Raw genomic sequence first — 24,308 nt, 5'->3', positions numbered from 1 at the left:
ATTAGGGATAAAATTAGCTCATGTTTTAAGTCGTTCAAATTCTGTAAAGCTGCTTTGCGACAATGTTTATTGTTAAAAGCGCTATACAAATAAACTTGACTTGACTTGATTTGATGATAATAACCTCCTTACTGAAAACCATCTCACTGATGACGTGTCTTAATCCAAGCTTCTGGCTGGACGCGTCGCTGCAAATGAGCTGTTACTACAGAAACGATGATGCATTAGAATCACCTTCTGACCAATCAGGGTCCAGAACTCAACAGTGCTGTAGTGTATGTTACAGTATCATTAATATTAATAACGCAAATAACATTTATATTGATTTATAGTCATTTTTCAAACGAGCTACATTTTTATATCAGGTGTTAAGCCGTGTTCGTCGCGTCACCACAGTTGGCTGTTATGTAAATCAACGAAGCGCTTCAACATGCCATCATCCTGACTTCCTGTTTGAACAGGAAATCACAGTGAGACATTTCTAGACAGTTCCTCAGGACTGGAAACAGACCATTACCTTTTTTACACATTTTTTTTAAACTTCTCATCAAGTGTTTATTCTTTATTGTTATTAATTAAAAGTCACTTCATGTCTTAAAGTAATGATGGATGTCGTTTGTCTTTACTTAGTTGTTCGGTTCTTGATATAATACTGTATGGATTACTACAGCTGTGGATGGAACAGGGCTATTTACTTATAGCTTGTTTATTATTTACTGTTTGATCTCAAATGCATTAAGAAGGCAAGAAACTCATCCACTAATTACCTTTTGACGAGACACATCTGTTAATTGAAAAGTATTCCAGGTGACTCCCTCATGAAGCTGGTTAAGAGAATGCCAATAGTGGGTCAAGCGTCATGAAGGGAAACGCTGGATATGCTGAAGGATCTAAAATATCAACATTATTTTTTAACACTTTTTTGTTTAAAACAATTCCATATACACACTCACCGGCCACTTTAATAGGAACTTCTTGTTGATTGTAAGATCCCTGTTCTTGGCTGTAGGAGTAGAACCAAGAAGACTCTTGGTGACGGGGCCTTCGCTGTTGAGGCACCTAAACTTTTTAATGCTCTTCCTCATGAAATCAGACATGAGAAGAATAGAATAGAATGCCTTTATTGTTGCTGCACAAATGTACAACGAAATTTAGTTCATCATAGGAGAGTAAAGCCGCTGCATACTGTATGTGTGTGCCGCCACTCTTGGGCATTTCAGCCCAAAGCCATCCAATGTTAATTTTGACAATTTTAAGTCTTTAGTTAAAACGTTTTTGTTTTGGGCTGCTTATGAATAAATTTTAAAAACTACAACTGATCATATTAATGGATCACTATTTTATTATGAGATATTTCCATCATATTCTGATTTTCTTTTATAGAAACATTTTATTAATTGATTTTGCAACTGTAATATTTATATGAAGATAAATATAAATTATTTTAGACAATAAGCAATATACATTTGTTTTCCTTTATATATATATATATATATATATATATATATATATATATATATATATATATATACCATAGACAATGTTTTATAATTTCACTATTAATGTGTGTAATGTGCATATTATCATATTTAAATCTTAATTTGCATGAAATAAGTATTTTATTATTATTAGTTCTTCTTCAAATTTGAATCAATCTGTCCATTTTCCTCTGACCTCTCTTATCAACAAGGCGTTTGTTTCCACCCACAGAACTGTCGCTCACTCACTCTATGAACGTTTTTTGTTTTTCGCACCATTCTGTGTAAACTCTAGAGACTGTTGTGTGTGAAAACCCCAGGAGATCAGCCATTTCTGAAATACTCAAACCAGAAATACTCATCTGGCTCAAGCCAACACCCATGCCACAGTGAAAGAAAGTCACACTTCACTGTGAGATCACAATTTTTCACATTCTGATCATAAACTGGAGCTCTTGATTTGGATCTTCGTGATTTGATGCATCGTGCTGCTGTCGAGGGATCGGCTGATTAGAGAACTGCAGAAAACAGTAGGTGAACCGCATGGTATAGTTCATCACATTACCTATAGATTAACAGTGACAACCAGGATAATCTTAAGTGTCCATATACTTTGTCGCTTCGACAAAGATACGTTCTTACCATCAAATACTTTTATTCCATATTTTGTTGCTTTTTTGTATTGTTTTGAGGTTTTGTTTTTGAATAGAGTTTTAATTTCATCCTCAGTTGGTTCAGGAACACACTCCACCATTTTCTTTTTTCTTCTTTAGGGTTTTTTGGTGGTTGGCAAACCAACTTAAAAGGTGCATTACTGCCACCGACTGGGCTGGAGTGTGGAACAGGAGATATTTGGGGAGGGGGTGGGGGGTAAGGAGAGAGACTTTTTTTTTAGCCATTTCTGTTTCTTTTAAATACTTGACAAAGTGATGCATCGGACTTGATGTGCTCCACCATTTTGTTTTTCTCTACTCACGGTATATGAGCTTATAGACTAGTAGTAGAGTAGCCAATCAGAACACGCGATTGCTGATATCCAGTGAATGTGGATAGAATAATTATTATTATTAAAAAGTAGTACAAAAATAGGACATTTGCCTTTTGATTAAGGCTCTTTATTTCTTCAGGTGGTCTGTGAATCTGAGATTCTCGGCTGAATGAAAGATTAGATTTTGGATCGGAAGATCAGGTTTCTGAAGGTTTTCCATAAATCACTTCCTTCTTGTGAAGTATATCTTTAGTAACTAGCAGAACTGGACCTGGAGACGGAGAAATCCTCACTTGTACCATCAAAGTAATTTGCATTTCAGGTATAAAACAATAAAAAAAGAGAGACTTTTTTTTTTAGCCATTTCTGTTTCTTTTAAATACTTGACAAAGTGATGCATCGGACTTGATACACGCCACCATTTTGTTTTTCTCTACTCACGGTATATGAGCTTATAGACTAGTAGTAGAGTAGCCAATCAGAACACGCGATTGCTGATATCCAGTGAATGTGGATAGAATAATTATTATTATTAAAAAGTAGTACAAAAATAAGACATTTGCCTTTTGATTAAGGCTCTTTATTTCTTCAGGTGGTCTGTGAATCTGAGATTCTCGGCTGAATGAAAGATTAGATTTTGGATCGGATTCAAACATCAGGAAGATCAGGTTTCTGAAGGTTTTCCGTAAATCACTTCCTTCTTGTGAAGTATATCTTTAGTAACTAGCAGAACTGGACTTGGAGACGGAGAAATCCTCACTCGTACCATCAAAGTAATTTGCATTTCAGGTATAAAACAATATTCGTACATTTTAACTCCTCGCTGGATGAGTGGTCTGGTTTGACTGAGTTTCATGTGACAGGACAGATTTTTTTTTTGACCAATTCTGGTTTATTGTGTAATCACCCTCATGACAGCTAGAGAACATTAAACTGTAAACTGCATCCAGAACCTGATCAGAAAGCAAAACAGCCAACATCATCTCAAGCACTTCATTCCCCCCCCCCACATGACACTTTTCCAGACTGATTTTTACTTCTTATATTTTGAACCCTGAAATGTTTCTAGTTCACAAAAAAAAAATCCCTTTTTTCTTTCAGATACGAAGAGCTTGTGTGTTAGGATGACACATGCTTGGCATCGAAATGGCAAATTTACCTAAAACTACAGGTTTAAAAAAAAAAAAGCTGCTTTTTTGGCATTTTAGAGTTTAAACATCTTGAATGTTGAAAAGTCAGAATTTTTGCACAGCATTTATCAGAATAAATTACATCTATTAACAGTTTACACACTCGCTGAATTTTGGCACAAAAATCTCTTTTTGTACCTTTAGCTCAAATGCTTCTGGGAATCAATAAAAAAAAAAAAAAAGGGGAAAAAAAAACACAAAAGTTCATTTAAATTTTATAAAAATGATGGATTTTTTTTTTTTTAACTTAACATCTCATAACTGAACCCCTAAAGAGAGATAACACTTCAGTGTCGACAGGGACATCTTACCGAGAGACTTCTTTACAAAAAAAGGGAAAAAAAAGGTAAAACATAACAGAAGGCTAGGATTCATCTCGTCAAGACATAAACTGAACGAGCAACACAATGATGTTAGGGCATTAAATGAAAGTTTTACATTTTATCGCTGCAATTAAAATAAAAAAAACAAAAAAGAAAAACCCTGAAACATCACAGAGACAATGGTGAGCACTGCTCGAAAAGGAAAAAAATTGTACAGTGTGTGTGAGAGAGAGAGACCCTGCCTCACACCAGCACCTTGGTGAGGAGCAGTGCAGCGAGTGAGGCGAGGAGGAGTGTGTGTGTGTAAGCGAGCGGCGTGGCGGTGTTGCACAGGTCGGTGTTACAGCAGGTTTTGGTCATTTTGTAGATGGTGGTGTTGGACTCAGTGGGAAAGGTAACATCGGTCGTCTTATTGCAATCCTTTACGTCCAGACATCCCTTCATCTGCAGCTTAATCACACCCGCTGAGAGCGAGAGAGAGAGAAAGAAACAGATTAAAATTATTTAAAAATTAATAAAAAGTCTAAATGATACACTCTATTTCCATTTCCATGCCATTCCAGATGTTATTTCTTTTCAGTTTGTTATTATAGATATACATCATAGATAGGAACTATCTAGAGTGTTTATACTGTTTGTTTTTTTCAATTATTCTATTTTTATTTATTGCATTGCCTGTTTGCACCGTGGGTCAGAGAGGACTGAAATTTCATCTGTGCTGCATGTCAAGCATGTATAGCATATTTGACAATAAAGTTGACTTGACTTATTACTACTGCAGTTATTCTTATTACATTACAGACATTTAGCAGATGTTCTTATCCAGGGCAGCCTGGGGAGCAGTTGGAGGTTAGGTGCCTTACTCAAGGGTATCTCAGCCATTCCTGCTGGTCCAGGGAATCAAGCCAGCGACCTTTTGGTCCCAACACTGCTTCTCTAACCTTTGGGCCATGGCTTCCCCAACAGTTACAGTAGTTGCTGCTGCAGTTACAGCTGTTGCTTTTCATAGTGTTTTTGTTAACGTTGTTATTCTCGCTGTAATTACTGCTTTTCTTTCCATTGTTTTACAGATGATCTGCAGACGACACTGCTGTTAATCATTCAAGCTGTTATCACAGATGTTCTTTTTAACAGTTATTACAGCTGTAGTTAATTTGCGCTAGCAGCACTGGCACAAATCATTACTCTCACTCAGGATCTTTCTACTTTATTATATTCTTATCCAAATGTTTTTAGGACACCATTTCTCCCTCAGTTTTCAATTAATCATTGCCAAATTTCACATGAAGAATACCTCTGGGCTGAATTATATTGCCATGACTTTTGGTGCTGATCTGGATCACTGATCCAGAATGATCCATGAAAAACAGGTTCTCCCCCCTCATTAAGTGTCATTCTCTATCTCTTACTGCTCCGGATCTATAGGGTATGGTTACCAGACATCCCAGTTTGTAAGAGCTAGCGTAAATTACTGTGACTTTAGTCACAGTCTCCATTTAATTTTATTTCATGATATATTATAAGTGACTGTAGATGTCCACTCAGACCAGTCAGCTGATTCCCCTCCGATTTCTCTCATCAGCGAAGTGTTCCAGCCTGAAGACCCTCCGCGATTAATAACGTCTTTATTTATTGGATAGTGATCTTATTACCAACGTTTAACCCATTCTGTTATTGCCGCTCTATCATGGAAGCATTGTAATCATAATATAAATACAAGTAATCATGGAGAGAGAGAGAGAGAGAGAGAGACTGGATGTGTTGTTACCTGTCTTCCCCTTTCCATAGAAACACAGCTCGTTGGCTGGACAGGTCTCTTTGGTGGTGATACACAAACCCCAGAATCCTAGGTCACACTTATAGCACTCCAGAGTGTAGCCTGAGAGAAAGAGAGAAAGCCTACATTAAGCAAAGAAAACTAAGGAGATGAGCTGAAATGACTGGAATTGGGTTAAGAACTGCCCAACACATTATTAAAACCTGGAAGGATCGTGATGAACCATCACCTTCACAGAAAAAAAAAAAAAAGTGGTTGGAAAAAGATCCTGACTGACTTTGATCAGAGATCACTTAAACGCTTGGTGAAGTTGAATCATAAAATAAATGGACAGCAGGCTGTGTTTAATAGTGAAATTAAGATCGTGTCCACTCACAGTGTGATGAGAACTCAAAGGATTGGGACTAAACCGCTGTGTGTCCAGAAGAAAACCACTTGTTAGTGAGACTAATCAGGAGAAAAGGCTTCAGTTTGCTCAAGAGCATAAAGATTGGATTCTGGAGCAATGGAGAAAGGTCATGTGGTCTGATGAGTCCAGATTGACCCTATTCCTGAGTGATGGGTGTGTCAGGGTAAGAAGGGAAGCTCATGAAGCGATCATGCATACTGTCCACTGTACAAGCCTCTGGAGGCAGTGTGATGATCTGGGGTTGATTCAGTTGGTCAGGTCAAGACTCGGCAACGTTACGGGGCAATAAAATGAAGTCAGCTGACGATCTGAATGCACTGAATGACCAGGTTCACATCACATCAATGGATATTTTTTTTTCTTTTCAGATGGCACGGGAATAAAATTAGGGCTCAGATGGTGAAAGAGTGGTTCAGGGAGCATGAGGACTCATTTTCACACACCACAGAGTCCTGACCTTAACCTCACTGAGAATCACTTAAAGGGCTTGTTTAAAAAGAATTAATTATGACTAGAGTGATTTCATTTATTTTGAATCTTTTGACTAAACTGAAATCATGCACATCTGATTCACCAGCCTGAGTAAGACATTTGCTAAAACTTCAGAGAGTCATTTACCTTTTTGCACTTCTGAACTGACTCAAAAGATTCATTTCAAAAGAACCAGTTTGTTTGGAAATCTCATTGTGGCAGTGGGGGCATGGTCAAGCATCAGTCTGTGACCAGAGGGCGGAGTCAGGGAAGGTAAGTGGCAGAATCACTGCACCTAATGTCAATTAACCTGTGTTTGTGTGTCTTCCCCAGTGACCGCGCCCTATATAAGGAAGGAGAGAGCGGAGGAAGGGAGCTCTCTCCCCAACCAGACGACTGATGAGTGTGCGCGTGTCTGAGTGTCTGGAAGAGTGTAAATGCTGAAGTGTGACAAAGTTTTTGGAAACTCAGTTCTGGCCTGCCATACTTCTGTGCTCCACCCACCTGCTCAAAGTTTTACAGTGGTGCCGAAACCCAGGACGGAGCACAGAGGAGAACAGCCCTATGGAGTCTTCCCCCTTCTCAGACCTGATCCACGCCCTCGCCACGGCCCAACAGAGCCAGCACCAGGTGCTGGTCGCCCTCAGAAAGGAGCAAGAGCAACGGTTCAAGGCCCTGGTGCTGGCACAACAGGAAGATCGTCAGGCTTTCCGACACCTTCTTGCGTCAGCAGGGTCCACCGCCTCCACCACCGCGGGCCCACCCCACCCTAACAAAGATGGGCCCGCACGACGACCCCAAGGCCTTCCTCGCACTATTCGAACAAGCAGCAGTGGCCTGGGGCTGGCTGGTTGAACAGTGCGTGGCGCGCCTCCTCCCTCTGCTAATGGGCGAGGCGCAGATGGCCGCGCTACAGCTCCCCGCCGACAGCCGGCTGGTTTACACAGACCTGTGGCGGGTCATCCTCCAGCATGTGGGGCGCACCCGCGAACAACGCCAACGCTTCTGCGCTCTATGCCTAGAGGAGGTTGGCCGGCCGTTCGCGTTTGGCCAGCAACTCCGGGACGCCTGCCGGTGGTGGCTGAGGGCTGACAACTGTGACGCCGAGGGAATCATCGATCTGGTGGCACAGGAGCAGTTCATCATCCAACTTCCTGAAGGAATAGCAGAGTGGGTACAGTGCCATCGCCCAGCATCACTGGATCAGGCCATCGAGTTGGCGGAGGATCATTTGGCGGCTGTTTCCACGGCAGGATCTCCTCTTCTCCTCTCTCTCTCCCTCCCCCCCTTCTATGTCTCGTCTTCGACCCATTCCCCCACCGCGGAGGCGGGGACCAGCTCCACCCCAGCCGGCCCGCTGCACCTGCGGTGCCCTCCCGTTTCTGTGTCTGTCTCTCTCCCCCCTCAGGTGAGTGAGCCCCAGAGCGCCGGTGCAGAGAGAAAGCCCGGGCCAGTTTGCTGGTGCTGCGGGGAGCCGGGGCACCTCCAGCATCAGTGCTCAGCAATGGAGGTGGGCGTGGTGGTCCGGATCCCCGACGCGCCAGGAACCGCCCTCAATCGGGCCGGAGCATATTGCATACCGGTGAGTGTCCAAGGGGATACGTATCAGGCTTTGGTGGACTCTGGCTGTAATCAGACCTCAATCCACCAAAGAACTGGTGCAAGACGAGGCATTAGGGGGAGCACAATTGGTGAAGGTGTTGTGTGTGCACAGGGATGTTCACAACTACCCTTTAGTATTGGTCCACATTCTATTTCGAGGGGAGAAATTTAGTGTAAAGTCGGTGGTTAATCCTCGCCTTACCCAATCGATAATTTTGGGGACTGATTGGCCGGGATTTCGGGAATTAATTACTCATTTAGTGAAAAGTGTGTCCTGCTGTAGTTTAGCAGGGGGAGGTCCCAGTTTGGCATTGGTGGGAGCAGCTGTCACAGAGCCATCTACGTCATCTCTGCATCAGAGTGAGGAGCAGCAGGCTCCTCCTCCCTCTCTCAGGGAATCTCTCGCGGATTTCCCGTTAGAGCAATCGTGAGACGAGACTCTGCAGCATGCGTTTGACCAAGTGAGAGTAATCGATGATCAAACACTCCAGCCAAATGGCACCCCATCCTTCCCCTATTTCTCCATGATGAGGGATAGATTATACCGAGTGACGCAGGACACTCAGACTAAGGAGACGGTCTCACAACTTTTGATCCCAACAAGCCGCCGGGAACTTGTATTGCAGGCGGCTCACTTTAATCCCATGGCTGGACACTTGGGGCAGGATAAGACACTAGCCCGAATAATGGCCTGGTTCTATTGGCCAGGGATTCGCGGCGATGCCAGTAGGTGGTGTACTGCATGCCATGAATGCCAGTTAGTAAATCCAGCGGCCATTCCAAAAGCGCCTTTGTGCCCTCTACCATTAATCGAGACCCCGCTCGAAAGAATTGGGATGGATCTCATTGGGCCATTAGATCGGTCAACACTAGGGTATCGCTTTATTTTAGTTCTGGTGGACTATGCAACGCGATACCCGGAAGCAGTGCCTTGTCACAATATCTCAGCATGCAGTATTGCGGAAGCACTCTTCCACATCATCTCCCGAGTCGGAATCCCCAAAGAGATTCTGACTGATCAAGACACTTCGTTTATGTCATGCATGCTGCGTGAACTGTATGGGTTACTGGGAATTAAGCGGATCCGCACCAGCGTTTATCACCCGCAAATGGACGGTTTAGTCGAACGGTTCAATCGCACCCTCAAGAACATAATTAAGAAGTTTGTACGCAAAGATGCATGCAATTGGGATAAGTGGCTCAAACCCCTGTTATTTGCAGTGCGAGAGGTCCCACAAGCCTGCACAGGGTTCTCCCTGTTCGAATTATTATATGGGTGTAAGCCACATGGCATCCTAGATGTACTGCGGGAAAATTGGGAGGAGGGACCTTCACCGAGCAAAAATGAAATCCAATATGTTATTGACCTGTGTGCAAAACTACACACACACACACACACACACACACACACACACACACACACACACACACAACCCAGGAGAATTTGCAGCAGGCCCAAGAACAGCAAATCCGCCTGTACGACAGGGGTACGCGCCTTAGGGAGTTTGCACCGGGAGATAAAGTACTCGTACTGTTGCCCACGTCGAGCTCCAAATTGATCGCCAAGTGGCAAGGACCCCTTGAGGTCACACGGCGAGTCGGGGACATTGACTATGAGGTGAGGCGAACAGACAGGGGTGGGGCACTACAGATTTACCAACTCAATCTGCTCAAACTCTGGAATGAGGAGGTCCCCATGGTGTTGGTGTCATTGGTTCCGGAGAAGGCGGAGCTGGGGCCGGAGGTGCAAAAGGGAACATTGACATCGCTTACCTCTCCGGTCCCCTGTGGAGACCACCTCTCCCCGACCTAACTCACGGAGGTTGCCCAGTTGCAGACTGAATTTTCGGACGTGCTCTCGCCCCTGCCCAGCCACACCCGCCTCATAGAGCACCACATTGAGACGCCCCCGGGGGTGGTAGTGCGCAGCCGCCCTTACAGGCTACCCGAACACAAGAAAAAGGTGGTTCAGGAAGAACTCGAGGCCATGCTCAAAATGGGCATCGTCGAGGAGTCCCACAGTTACTGGAGCAGCCCGGTGGTCTTGGTTCCCAAGGCTGACGGGTCAGTCCGGTTCTGTGTGGACTATAGAAAAAAAGTCAACGCGGTGTCTAAATTCGATGCGTACCCAATGCCTCATATTGACGAGTTGCTGGATTGACTAGGCACGGCTTGCTTTTATTTGACACTGGGTTATTGGCAGATCCCCTTGACTCCACTATCCCGAGGAGAAAAAACAAACAAACAAACAAAAAAAAAACCACGGCCTTTTCCACACCGTTTGGCTTACACCAATTTCTCACACTTCCTTTTGGGCTGTTTGGGGCGCCCGCTACGTTCCAGCGGCTTATGGACAGGGTCCTCCGCCCCCATGCCACCTACGCGGCCGCATACTTGGACGACATCATAATCTATAGTAATGACTGGCCGCGGCATCTGCAACACCTGAGGGCCGTCCTTGGGTCGCTGAGGTGAGTGGGTCTCACGGCCAACCCGAAGAAGTATGCAATTGGGTGGGTGGAAGTACGGTATCTGGGCTTCCACTTGGGCAATGGGCAGGTGCGTCCCCAAATTAATAAGACAGCAGCAATTGCGGCCTGCCCGAGGCCCAAGACCAAAAAGGGGGTGAGACAGTTCCTGGGGCTGGCTGGCTACTATCGTAGGTTTATACCTAATTATTCGGAGGTCACCAGCCCGCTGACTGATCTCACTAAAAAGGGGCACCAGATCCAGTCCACTGGACAGAGCAATGCCAGCAGGCTTTCTCTGAGGTGAAGGCTGCACTGCGTGGGGGCCACTGTTACACTCCCCTGACTTTTCTCTCCCCTTTATGTTGCAGACGGACGCATCGGACAGAGGGCTGGGGGCTGTTTTGTCCCAGGAGGTGGAGGGGCTGTACATCAGCAGGAAGCTGTCAGTGCGTGAGGGGCGCTACAGCACAATAGAGAAGGAGTGCCTACCCATCAAGTGGGCAGTCCTCACCTTCCGCTACTACCTGCTGGGACGCCCTTTCACCCTCTGTTCGGACCACACACCCCTCCAGTGGCTCCACCACATGAAGGATGCCAATGCGCGGATCACCCCTTGGTATCTGGCACTCCAGCCCTTTAACTTCAAGGTGATCCACAAGCCAGGGGCGCAGATGGTCATGGCAGACTTCCTCTCCCATCAAGGGGGGGGTGGTGTCGGCTGCAGGCCAGACAGCTGCCCGGCCCGAGTCGGGCGGTGGGGGTATGTGGCAGCAGGGGCATGGTCAAGCATCGGTCTGTGACCGGAGGACGGAGTCAGGGAAGGTAAGTGGCAGAATCACTGCACCTGATGTCAATTAACCTGTGTTTGTGTGTCTTCCCCAGTGACCACACCCTAAATAAGGAGGGAGAGAGCAGACGAAGGGAGCGCGCTCCCCAACCAGATGACTGATGTGTGTGTGTGTGCGCGCGCGTGCGTGTCTGAGTGTCTGGGAGAGTGTAAACGCTGAAAAGTGTGACAGAGTTTTTGGAAACTCAGTTCTGGCCTGCCGTACTTCTGTGCTCCACCCACCCGCTCAAGGTTTTACACTCATTAATATTATAGGGATTCATTTATTTAGTCTGTACATTTGAGTAAACTGAATTATGTACATTTGATTCAGCATTCTGAGTCAGTTTGCTAAAACTGCGGATTTATTTGAATTTGTTCTTTTAAACTGATTTACAACAGTTTTAAATTCTAAAATATTATTTAAAAACAAAAAATTAAACACCCTAAAGACAGTTGTTATACGACTCCAAATATTCAGGGTGTAGCTTTTTTTCCAACACCGTCATTTCTCACAGTCTCACATTCCAGAAGTTTTTAGAAACCTGCATGTTCAGTCGAACGGTCTGTTTTCACTCAGCAAACTCTTACTATAAGCTTAGTCAAGCAAATCCAAAAGTATTTCCTCCAGAAACATACTTATCATACAGAATTTAATCTTTTGACCCTGATGCACTGATTTGCTTATTTCTTTCAGTTCACATGCCCTTATGAATCAATTCACCCAACTATCTTTAAAAGACTCATTCACAAATAACTGATTTGATTAAAATTAGTGACTCAGTGATTAATTTCTTTTGAACCATCATTCAAGTGAATAGACTCTGAATAGTAGATTCACCACCTTGTGTATCTTCACTAAAAACATTAGTTTTGAAGATACTTGTGTCTGTATCTACTAACTGATTCTCCTGACTCCTCCTAATGTCTTTCAAACGACCTCTGCACAGCACATTTGATTCACCCATGAGCAAATTTACTAAAATCTAAAGATTTTCATTTCCATTAAGTGAATTGATTCACCTGACTCACTCACTCATTTAAACAGAACTATCTGAGAACGTATCACTATTTCTAATTAGTACTGGACATTTATTTTTAGTGATTTGTTTCTTTTAATTCACTGGTTTGAGTCACGAATACGAATCAAATTCTTGTTCTGATTCATTTGCACTTGTTGGTTCACTCAACTCACATAAAATAAGTAAAGAAAAAAAAACAAAGGAAAACATGCATATATTCAACAATGTCCCATCATTGTCTCACACTAATGAATGACAGGAATTACAACTCACTTAAATGATTCTTTTTGTTGAAAACAATTAAATCATGTTTGATTCACCACCCTGAGCCACTTTGTATGTGTGCTTCCAAACCGATTCACTTAAAACAGTCGTTTACAATGAAGTGATTCATTTGAGAGAGTCTTCTGTGATTCACTTCTTTGAAAAAAAAACTAAAAGAAAAAGACAAGCTCAAACTTCTGAATCATCTCATTATCTCTAGCCGCTTTATCCTTCTACAGGGTCTCAGGCAAGCTGGAGCCTATCCCAGCTGACTACGGGCGAAAGGCGGGGTACACCCTGGACAAGTCACCAGGTCACCACAGGGCCGACACATAGACACAGACAACCATTCACACTCACACTCACACCTACAGTCAATTTAGAGTCACCAGTTAACCTAACCTGCATGTCTTTAGACTGTGGGGGAAACTGGAGCACCCGGAGGAAACCCACGCGGACACGGGGAGAACATGCAAACTCCACACAGAAAGGCCCTCGCCGGCCACGGGGCTCGAACCCGGACCTTCTTGCTGTGAGGCGACAGCGCTAACCACTACACCACCGTGCCGCCCTCTGAATCAACTCACTTTGCGAATTCTCACATGAAGCAATGCATGTATTAGAAGTTCGACTCGGATCACCTCAAAGACACGATGATTGTTTATAATGCTTGTTTTGATTAGTAAATGAATGTAAAAAATGCTTTGCTTCATCTTAATTATGAATTGATTCATTTGAGTCGAGTCTATTAAATTTGCAGGAATGATTCGGACAGTACATTAACTCTAAAGTGTCACTGATTCATTTGATTATTTGACTCCTCTGTGTAATTGATGATCTTGATAAACAAATTCGAGACGTTTTCTACTATGAACTTGAGCTTTTCACACACCCAAACGCTTGCGGTAATTACGCAGCAGGCTTTGATTCAGTTTAATGTTTTGACAGACACATTGAAACCTGTGGAAGAACAGGATAATGCTGACTCATGGACTCAAATCAGAATTTGGCAGCATTAACAAGCTTTGAAAACTTAAGAGGGTGTGTGTGTGAGAAAGATAAGAACTTTTAAAACGCTCATGTATGTTTCGAGGTTGTACAAGAGCATGTTACGACATGCTAATTTTTCAGAAACATCTCACTTCCATCATCTCATTTCCACATTATCATGGTGTTAGTCATCATGAAAGGTCGGTTTTGAAATCTAGAAAAAAAATGTGCTCAGACATTTAGCATGTGATACGCCACTCATCATGACCTATTCACAGCGTTATAATGTCAGTCTTATGATGCAGTGCTGTAACCTTGATCACATGACCAAAGCCCCATAATTACTCTGATATTTCCTACTCTCAGTACTTGAATATTTAAAATAAACTGTTGTGGTTCTTATGGCTCTTCATGACTGGAAATGATCACACTTCCGGGCAGGATTAGCATTTATAGCATTAGCATAGCAACATCATGGTATTGTCAGAAAACACCCCTCCTGAGGTTACGAGGCTGAACTGCCCAAGCAGGCACAAGTGCATTTATAGTGTTTATGGTCAAATACCATCAGGATTACTGTTGTGTTTGAACGGCATCATCACAATGACATCATCGCATCACACAGTCTCATGAAGTGACGCACAAAAGCACGTGGAAAGCCATGATATAAAAAAACCTCAATCATGTGACGTAAAGGGTGATACATTATGATAAATGTCAAATCTTTGAAACCAAAATCTCCTCATCATTATCAAGCTGAAACTAATAATCAGGACTTGAATCGCTTTATGAATCAGAGTCATTTAAAATGCCACTCATACACGATTCATTTGATTCACTACTCAAACAAACGAAGATAAATTGTATTTAAAAAACCTCACTTTCCTTAACTGTTTCTTTTTTTTTTTAAAGCAATATTTCATACAAGTTAGAAATTACAGGTTTGATTCACTTCATTTGCATTCAGGTTTCTGAATAGATTCAGAAGAGTAATATAAAAGAAGATTTAAGGCTTTTGATTCACTCATCTCATCATCTCTAGCCGCTTTATCCTGTTCTACAGGGTCGCAGGCAAGCTGGAGCCTATCCCAGCTGACTACGGGCGAAAGGCGGGGTACACCCTGGACAAGTCACCAGGTCATCACAGGGCTGACACATAGACACAGACAACCATTCACACTCACATTCACACCTACGGTCAATTTAGAGTCACCAGTTAACCTAACCTGCATGTCTTTGGACTGTGGGGGAAACCGGAGCACCCGGAGGAAACCCATGCGGACAACATCCAAACTCTGCACAGAAAGGCCCTCGTCGGCCACGGGGCTCGAACCCGGACCTTCTTGCTGTGAGGTGACAGCACTAACCGCTACGTGAGCAACTTCAAAACTTTTGACCAATTTATTTGTGCTTATGAATCATTTCAGCCGATTCATTTAAAGAGAGCCATTCAACAACAATTATACTAGTGCATCAACTTACATAACTACACTAACTACAGGTATCGGGAGTGAGTCAGGTCTTTCTTGTGAATCCAACAAACCTATTCATTCATGTTCATGCTAACGAGAGTCATTTTTTCCAAGTCATACTCCTTTGTTTTAGAAATGTGATACTTAACACGCACAATAGAACTTAAGCCAGCCTGCGTTTCAAAGAACGACACACCTGGGGAATTAATTCCACTAATGAATTAGCATTGTAAACTTCAAGTCCTCCTCTATGACAACGGTGTTTTGCTGAAAGCCGAGCATGTGACACACTGACATGCACTACATTCGTCTGTTTTCCATTTCCTGACTCCTATAAAACTTTTCCTGATGCTGTGAGGGCTAAAACAAGTCAAGCAGACTCTGTCCAGACCACAAGCTTACAAAATCCTTCAAAGGGAAATGGGAAAGGATGTGTGTGTGTATGCGCATGTGTGTTTATATATTTCCACTAAATCCTATTCTATTGAACACACTGGAAAGGAGCAACATGATGAGGTCATTAAAACACACAGTCATGGACAAACTAATGGCCCTTTTCCACTACCCTTTTTCAGCTCACTTCAGCTCGCTTCAGCTCACTTCAGCCCGACACGGCTCGCGTTTCGACTACCAAAAAACAGCACGACTCAGCTCGCTTCAGCCCTGCTTAGCCCCTAAAACTCGCACGGTTTTGGAGTGGGGCTGAAGCGAGCCAAAGCGAGCCGAGTGAGGCTGGGGGCGTGAGCAGACACTCCCCTGTGCACTGATTGGTGAGGAGGAGTGTCCTCACATGCCCACACACGCCCCGCGAGCACGCTGGGATCTGTAAACACCGCAAACCCGGAAGGAGAAGAATTACGAATTACGAGAATTTCTGAAGCCTTATGCGCCTCGCCTCATCTATATGCTCTTGCCAGTATCTGTTGGCGTTGTCGGTAACAACAAGCCACAGAACCAAGACCAGCAACACTAACGACTTCATGTTTATTGTTTACTATTCGGGTCGTGAGACTACTGCTTAAAAGCTCACTGATGTCACTGTTTGCGCTGCTTAACGACATCACCTGACGTCCACCCACTTTCGCTAACTCCACCCAATGTGTCCACCCACTTCCAGCCAGCACGGTTCAGCGCGGTTGTAGTCGAAATGCAACTCCAACAGCCCCGCTCGGCTCGACTCAGCCCGACTCAGCACGGCACGGCTCAGCCGCGTTTGTAGTGGAAAAGCAGCAATAAGACACATTTATTCCAGTTAGCATCAGCACATGTTAGTTTTAGCTCTTTGATAACCTGTATAGTGCCAAAACCTATAATGCTCACATATATAAGTCCCTCCTGTGCCAAGCAGTTTCCATTCCAAGTACTAACAAGGCTCTTAAGGCACAATGGGCGACACCGATCTCTGTTCCTATAGCCATTGGCCTCTTGCCTATTACATAGCTGGGGTTACAATGGGGGGGGGGGGGTGCTGGTCCTCTGGCAGCTGCAAGAGTTTGACTTCCTACTCATGTCTGTATGGCAGCACCTTGAAAGATAGCAGTAGGTACCATTTTTTTTTTTATACACCATGAGTTGGCCTAGTGGTTAGCATGTCCACCTCTTGATTGGGAGATTGCAATTTCTACTCACGGTCAGGTCATACCAAAGACCCTCATAAAAATGATACCTACTGCCATCTGGCAAGACACTCTGCAATACAGATGCAAGTGGGGAGTCAAATTCTTGCAGTTACCAGAGGACCCAACCCCCACTGTAACCTTAGTTGTATAGGTGAGAAGCCAAGAGCTACAGAAGTGGAGATTAGCACCACTCAATGTGCCTTAAGGGCCTGGTTAGTACTGGGACAGGAGACTGCCTGGGAAGACCAGGTCCTGGCACAGGAAGAACTTTTGACCATATTTTATGATGCCCTTTGGTATGACCCAACCATGAGTAGAACTCATGATCTCCTGGTCAAGAGGCAGACATGTTAACCACTCGGCCAACTCGCGACGCTCGTATATCTGAGCACTGCGAGTTGGTTGAGTGGTTAGTGTGTCCGCCTCTTGATATATATATGCACTTATTACATTCTTGATCGGGCATTTTTTTTTAAACAGTCACTTATTAGAGCTCTGGTTGACCATTTTACCTGCCCGCAGGATCCCATTCCTTTAAACCATCTAATAAAACCTTGTGACCGTCATCACTTCCATCTGAATAAAGGGGTTATGCTCAATATTTCTTGCATTAAACACCCCTTACATCAGCAACTACTGGTGCCCCACAAGGCTCAGTACTCCATCACTTTCTATTCTCCATCTACAGCCACTCTCTCAGTGGGGGCATCCCTACAACATCGTCAGACAGGAAGTTAGACAGATCACAAGGTGGTTAGACAGACAGTAAAAGAGAACAAGAGTTCTTGGCCATAGACAGAGAGACCAGTTTCTAGGACCTGTTTAAAGTGCCTTAGGAAATATTGCATCATGTATCACTCCCCGGAGGCAGCTGACTGGATGAAGTGTCTTTCTGCAGGGCACCACAGGACAATGTGTTCCTTATCTAGAACCAATTCCACTAAATTCACTCTTCTCTCAAAATGAGCCGAGAGTAAGACCGTTAAACAACAAGACAGACAATAATACAAGCAACATACCAGATGGTCACATGATCACAAGAAAACTGGAGATGAAACTACCCTGGAGGAAGGCAGTAATCACAAGTGCATAATAGCTTTAATCACGAGGTCATGTGTTTGTTTGTTGGAAAGTCCCTGTGCTAACATGCGCCTAGGGCGGAGTGCCCTGTGCTTCAATTACCCCACCTACAAAAACAAAGCACCTGAGCAAAGGGGTGGTGCAAAAGGGGAGAAGCCATCAGTGAACAGGTAAAGAAGGTATCAGGCAGAGAAGCAACCAATAGGCTGAAGGGTAAATGCCAACATGACGATACCACCACCGTGCGTCACAGTAGCAATGGTATTCTCAGGGTACGGAGCAGTGCTATGTTTCTCTCAAAGGCCAATGCTGGTCTCATTAGACCAGAGAACAAAGACAAACAGGATTTCATACAGCTCACCCACCACTCTTCCATAAAGTCCAAGCATGAGTGAGATAAACAACCTTATACAACAGAAAGAGATACTGAACAGCTGAGAGACGAGAAGTGGAAAAGGAGGTGGAAGGTAATTTTAGGATTACAAGAAGGTCTGATATTTAAGGAGGACCGGTGAGGAGAGTGGATGGGTTAAGCAATACAGGAAGCTAGACAGTAGACAGGGTTTGGGTAGCTGTTTTTAAATGGGACGTGTAGTAGCAGGTCATGCTAATAGTCCAGTCACAGACTAGACCCCAAATTGCATTCTAGTCATGCACGCTAATCCAAGACTATTGAAGCTGTAGTGGTTAAACGATTGCATGAGGACCAAGGTGTGATGACATGCTGCAACACGTACGCTGGTGTTAAATTTAACATCAGAGTTTATAGAGATGTTCTAGAAATCCTCTGATGCAATCGAGGTGTGTAGAAATCCTCTGATGCAAGGGTGTCTATGCAAATACACACCCTTGAGCTAGCCATTTCCATATACAGCAATGCTGCCCTCTGCTGGACATGTATTGTATCTTCATCTACACATTTATTATTATTATTATTATTATTATTATCTCATCTCATCTCATTATCTCTAGCCGCTTTATCCTTCTACAGGGTCGCAGGCAAGCTGGAGCCTATCCCAGCTGACTACGGGCGAAAGGCAGGGTACACCCTGGACAAGTCACCAGGTCATCACAGGGCTGACACATAGACACAGACAACCATTCACACTCACATTCACACCTACGGTCAATTTAGAGTCACCAGTTAACCTAACCTGCATGTCTTTGGACTGTGGGGGAAACCGGAGCACCCGGAGGAAACCCACGCGGACACGGGGAGAACATGCAAACTCCGCACAGAAAGGCCCTTGCCGGCCACAGGGCTCAAACCCAGGACCTTCTTGCTGTGAGGCGACAGCGCTAACCACTACACCACCGTGCCGCCCCCTTATTATTATTATTATTATTATTATTATTAATGTCTATAGGCCTACATAAATAGAAAGCTCTTTAGATTGTAATATAAGCTGAAAAATATTCTGACTTCAAAGATTTCTTTTTTCTTCTCTGTGACATGGTTCTTGCACCATCTCACCACCAGGGGTAACTCATTCCAAACAGCTCTCTACACATCTCATCTCATTATCTCTAGCCACTTTATCCTTCTACAGGGTCGCAGGCAAGCTGGAGCCTATCCCAGCTGACTATGGGCGAAAGGCGGGGTACACCCTGGACAAGTCGCCAGGTCATCACAGGGCTCTCTCTACACATACTGAGGTTAAATATGATCTCTATGCTCTTGGTAGTGCAGTACATTTCTCACAATGAGGCACTTTTCCTTTTTTTATTGGTAAAATCAAGTAAGCTGTTAATAATAACAGCAGGGAAGAAACAGTGGCATGAGACGGCGAGCTGCTGAGGCTGTAAACGAGTCGTTTGTGTGAGTGAAGCTACCAGGGCAAGTTCAACTATGCACAAACTATAATTTGCAAGGATTTGGGTGCGCCTCAACCTCATGCCTGCTACTTTTAAGTGTTTGACGGAGCAGCTCAAGATTTGGGGCAATCCAGCTCAGGTTTTGGCTTATTATGTCTCATAATAATAATTTGATAGAACACACTTCTTACAAGCAAAGACCCTATGAAGGAGGGAAAAAGGGTTTAATTGAAAGCATCTCATATTTGATTCAGTCTCACATGGTCTTATGCTTTATATATTTGGTCTGTTTTGTCCAATCAATCTTATATTTGGTTCAGTCTGAGATTATTCTCATATTTGGTGTATTTTATTCAGTATTCGGTGCACTGACTTATCTTTAGTTTATATCGGGTATATTTAGGCTCATATTTGACAGAATGGTTTGTAGATGGCTTCCATATTTGGTAAAACACATCTCAAATTAGGTCTGATTGGTCTTAGATTGGACTAGTCATTCTCATACGTACTTGATTCAGTCTATTCGGTCTTGTATGTGGTCTCCCGAGGCTTCGATCTGCTCTAAAGCCTGTGATATTTCCCTGATTTGGTCTCATGGACATCATATTTGGTATAAACCATGTTCGAGTTTCTGTGTCCACCCTCATGAACTCAGCTCCTGCGTAAACAGTGTTATTCAAGCTCAGACCCATTAAACGAGAACAAGTCAAACAGGACCAACACGTGAGAAGTAGTTTGAAGGTGATATGTTATTCACACACACACACACACACACAGAGCCTGACTCTTCTATTACACAAGCCACAGATCCAACATAGCCAGATAACGGAATAAGGCCAGTTATGTCGGTTACTGAATAACACGGTGTGCAGGGTGGAGTCCGGCTCACCGACGTCTTTCACAGCACACTTCAGCTTAACACAACAAACAGGAGAAAAGACGTCACCTTCAAATCATTTCTGAGGGAAAAGATTTCTCTCACATTGTCCTCTCGGTGATAAAGGGAACACCACTGAAGTGGAACAAGATGTAAATAATGAAAAAGAAAAATAAATCACACACTGGAAAACTTTAGTAAAAATTAATCAAAAGGTATAAATACCAAGCTGAAAAAGAGAATAAAGAAAAGAAAATTATTTTGCCTCAAATTTTTATTTTTATTAAAATATTTATTCATTTATTTTCATATTCTTAAGATAAATGCTAAAAAAAGAAAAATGAACCAAAAAGGTGGGAAACGCTTCATAAATTAAATAATAATAATAATAATAATAATAATAATAATAATAATAATAATAATAATAATAATATTGTAATAAAAATGTCTATTCTGAAACTCAGAATTGCTTGTTTGGAAAAAAACATAAAAGATTAAAATATTTTTCTATATAAAAATTCCCCATTGTGTAACGCAGTACCTGTATGGAAATAAATATTAAATAAATAAATAGGAGCCAAATTACAGACACGCTCTCAGAAAAATAAATAAATAGATAGATAGATAGATAGATAGATAGATAGATGTGGAAACAAATTACAGACTCACACTCTCCAAATAAAAAAAATAAAAAAATAAAAATTAATAAAAAAATTAAATGTGGAGAAAAATTACAACCACTCCAAATAAATAAATAAATAAATAAATAAATAATTTTTTTTTAAATGTGGAGACAAATTACAGACACTCACTCCAAATAAATAAATATTAATTAATTAATTAATTTTTTTTTTAATGTGGAGCCAAATTACAGACACTCACTCCAAATAAATAAATAAATGTGGAGCCAAATTACAGACTAAATAAACAAAGATATATTTATTAAAAATGTGGAGCTAAATTGCAGACACTCTCTCTCTCTGTATGTGTTATATATATATATATATATAAAATAAAGTATGTATAGTTGTGCTCTACTCACCCAGGGTGAAACACAGTCCCACAGTGAAGATGCCCACCAGGATTTTGCTCATATTTGCCGTGTGTTTTGTTTTTTGTTTTTCCCTTCTGTACTTTAATAAAATGGAAATAAAGTCCAGACTAAGTGCCCTTACAGAGATCCGCTAGTTTTTATAGGCGGCCCCGCCCTGCTGCTGGGCGGCTCCTTGATCCCGTTAACTTCCCGCACACAGCGAACCCCGAGGCTCCGTCCCGCATCACCACGCGCTCCCTGCTCACGCGCACTGCACGGGGCCCCAGCCGGTGGAGTCCTGCAGCCTGCCGAGGGCCCTAGATCTCCGTTTGGGAAGTGAGTCGGCTGGCAAACCAGGACGTGCTCATGTTAAAAAGTGTTCATGTTCTTTTTATCAATATTTAATGCAATACAAATATAATGAATTCCAACAGACTGTCTGGCTTTAAACTCTGTCTCAATATAATTCTTGGGTCTAGTTTAACTTTAAACACACACACACACACACACAGGTATAATCTTAAAATTAAAGAACTACTTAATATTTGGTTGAATCTTAAATGGCTTGGACATGCACCCTATCTAGGGTATAATAGAACAGGCCCTTATTCACTATCCAGTGCACTTTGTGTCTAATACAGCACCATTTTAGAATCCAGTGATATCAAGAATTCAGCTAACAAGGGCTTAGGGGTGTGGTGCGAACACTCACACACACATGCTCTTACCTGTATGTGAGTGGACCAAACATTATAGCTGTAGTGAGTTTTAAAGGTAGAAATTTTACTTTCAAATATCAGCTTCAAATTTATTTTGATGGTACTTTGGATTGTATTACGAAGAACGGCTCGTTTTCTATTCCGAAACCACGCCCAGTTCACCAGTTACAGCACTATGTAACTTTAATGATTCATCCCTGAGACCTCTCAGGAGAACTGTGGAACACTTTACAGCACTCTGGCTCACTTCCAAAATCATCCAGCAACACTAGCCATAAAAATAAGATAAATTAGTATAATCAGTGGGGCGGCACGGTGGTGTAGTGGTTAGTGCTGTCGCCTCACAGCAAGAAGGTCCGGGTTCGAGCCCCGTGGCCGGCGAGGGCCTTTCTGTGCGGAGTTTGCATGTTCTCCCCGTGTCCGCGTGGGTTTCCTCCGGGTGCTCCGGTTTCCCCCACAGTCCAGAGACATGCAGGTTAGGTTAACTGGTGACTCTAAATTGACCGTAGGTGTGAATGTGAGTGTGAATGGTTGTCTGTGTCTATGTGTCAGCCCTGTGATGACCTGGCGACTTGTCCAGGGTGTACCCCGCCTTTCGCCCGTAGTCAGCTGGGATAGGCTCCAGCTTGCCTGCAACCCTGTAGAACAGGACAAAGTGGCTAGAGATAATGAGAATGAGATGAGTATAATCAGTACAGACATCATGGCAGTCGAGGTGAAGAGACCAAAGAAGATGCTATCAGACGAAGCCAGGATGAGAAAAGAGAGAGTAACTGAGCAAGAGACCAGACAAGAGCAAATCTTGGACTGGATTTTACTCGTTAGCGAGAACTAAGAGAGATAAAAGTCTGAGACAGATGCCAAGCTGGGCTTCTTTCTGTTGAGTAATATTACACTAGCTGCTTTGCTACGTGTCATGTTGTTGGACTTGCTTGATTTTTGTTAGCAAAGTCGTCAACTCGCTCGCTTTTGATCATAATCCAAGTCGTCCATTTCGACAGAAATTTAGCCGCTAGCTACATCTCGAGCTGATGTTAGCAAACTTGCTAGATAACACACAGACATCGGTACTGGTAATAAGAGCTCGTGTGTTGGTCGCTAGCCTTGTTGGTGAGCTTACCACCCATGTTTCCATCCCTTTGTGTCAGGGAAGTCCAGGTTTTGTAAGGTTAAATTAGCTGACTAGCTGTGACTTGTCTCTTAGCGTCCCCCAGCATTAGACATCTCGGTGTCAGTGTGATTCTGGTAATGTTAGCTTAGCATTCTGAGTTGTGTGCAAACTTTGACTTTCAAGTGCAGCAAAAAAGAAAAAAAATCCCTGCCAGTGTTATTTATGAAGGATTGTGATGTAGGCATACATGTCAACCTTTGGTCAATCAAACCTGTATAACCAAACTCCAAAATCCGTATTTCCCTTATAAAATCCGTATAAGATGCAAATTAAAATAATTTACCTAAAATTTGAATGATAATTAACAATGATATATCCCAGTTACTTTTTATTCAATATTAATAACAATAAACCTTCAGAATGAATACAAAGTATTTTTCCAGTCTCGCCTGTGAAAGGTAATCCCATGTGATCTCGTTTGGACGGCAAACCTGTTGGTACAGTTAAACGCAGCACATGAATGAGGCATCTTTATTCTCGGCTACTGTCTAGACGCTATACCAGAGACGGGTGAAGAATCTCCACTTTGCCACATCCAATATGGCGGCGAGGATGACGTATGATTCTACGCAGAAGGCGGTGTCTATGTTTATATGTCTATGACTTCACGGTTGGCGGGATTCTCGCAATGCGGTGTGCGCATGATCAAAAGTGGAACGAAGTCTCGCTACCACAAGATAACGGGCGATTTCATAAGACTCTTTACTGGCT

General features: G+C 43.0%; 1 protein-coding gene across 1 annotated transcript; it reads right to left on the bottom strand.

Moving 5' to 3' along the window:
* Nucleotides 1-3,030: 3,030 nt before the first annotated feature.
* On the bottom strand, nt 3,031-21,849 carry spaca4l (sperm acrosome associated 4 like). The gene is made up of 3 exons (XM_060915390.1): nt 21,717-21,849; nt 5,748-5,858; nt 3,031-4,443 (listed from the first exon to the last, which is right to left on the bottom strand). The coding sequence occupies exons 1-3, from the start codon at nt 21,766-21,768 to the stop codon at nt 4,223-4,225; spliced, it is 384 nt and encodes a 127-aa protein (XP_060771373.1). The 5' UTR covers nt 21,769-21,849; the 3' UTR covers nt 3,031-4,222.
* Nucleotides 21,850-24,308: the final 2,459 nt, after the last annotated feature.

Source organism: Neoarius graeffei, chromosome 2, assembly GCF_027579695.1.
Source record: "Neoarius graeffei isolate fNeoGra1 chromosome 2, fNeoGra1.pri, whole genome shotgun sequence".
Taxonomy (NCBI): domain Eukaryota; kingdom Metazoa; phylum Chordata; class Actinopteri; order Siluriformes; family Ariidae; genus Neoarius; species Neoarius graeffei.
Note: the sequence above shows the minus strand (reverse complement) of the source record. Positions and strands in the feature narration are given on the sequence as shown.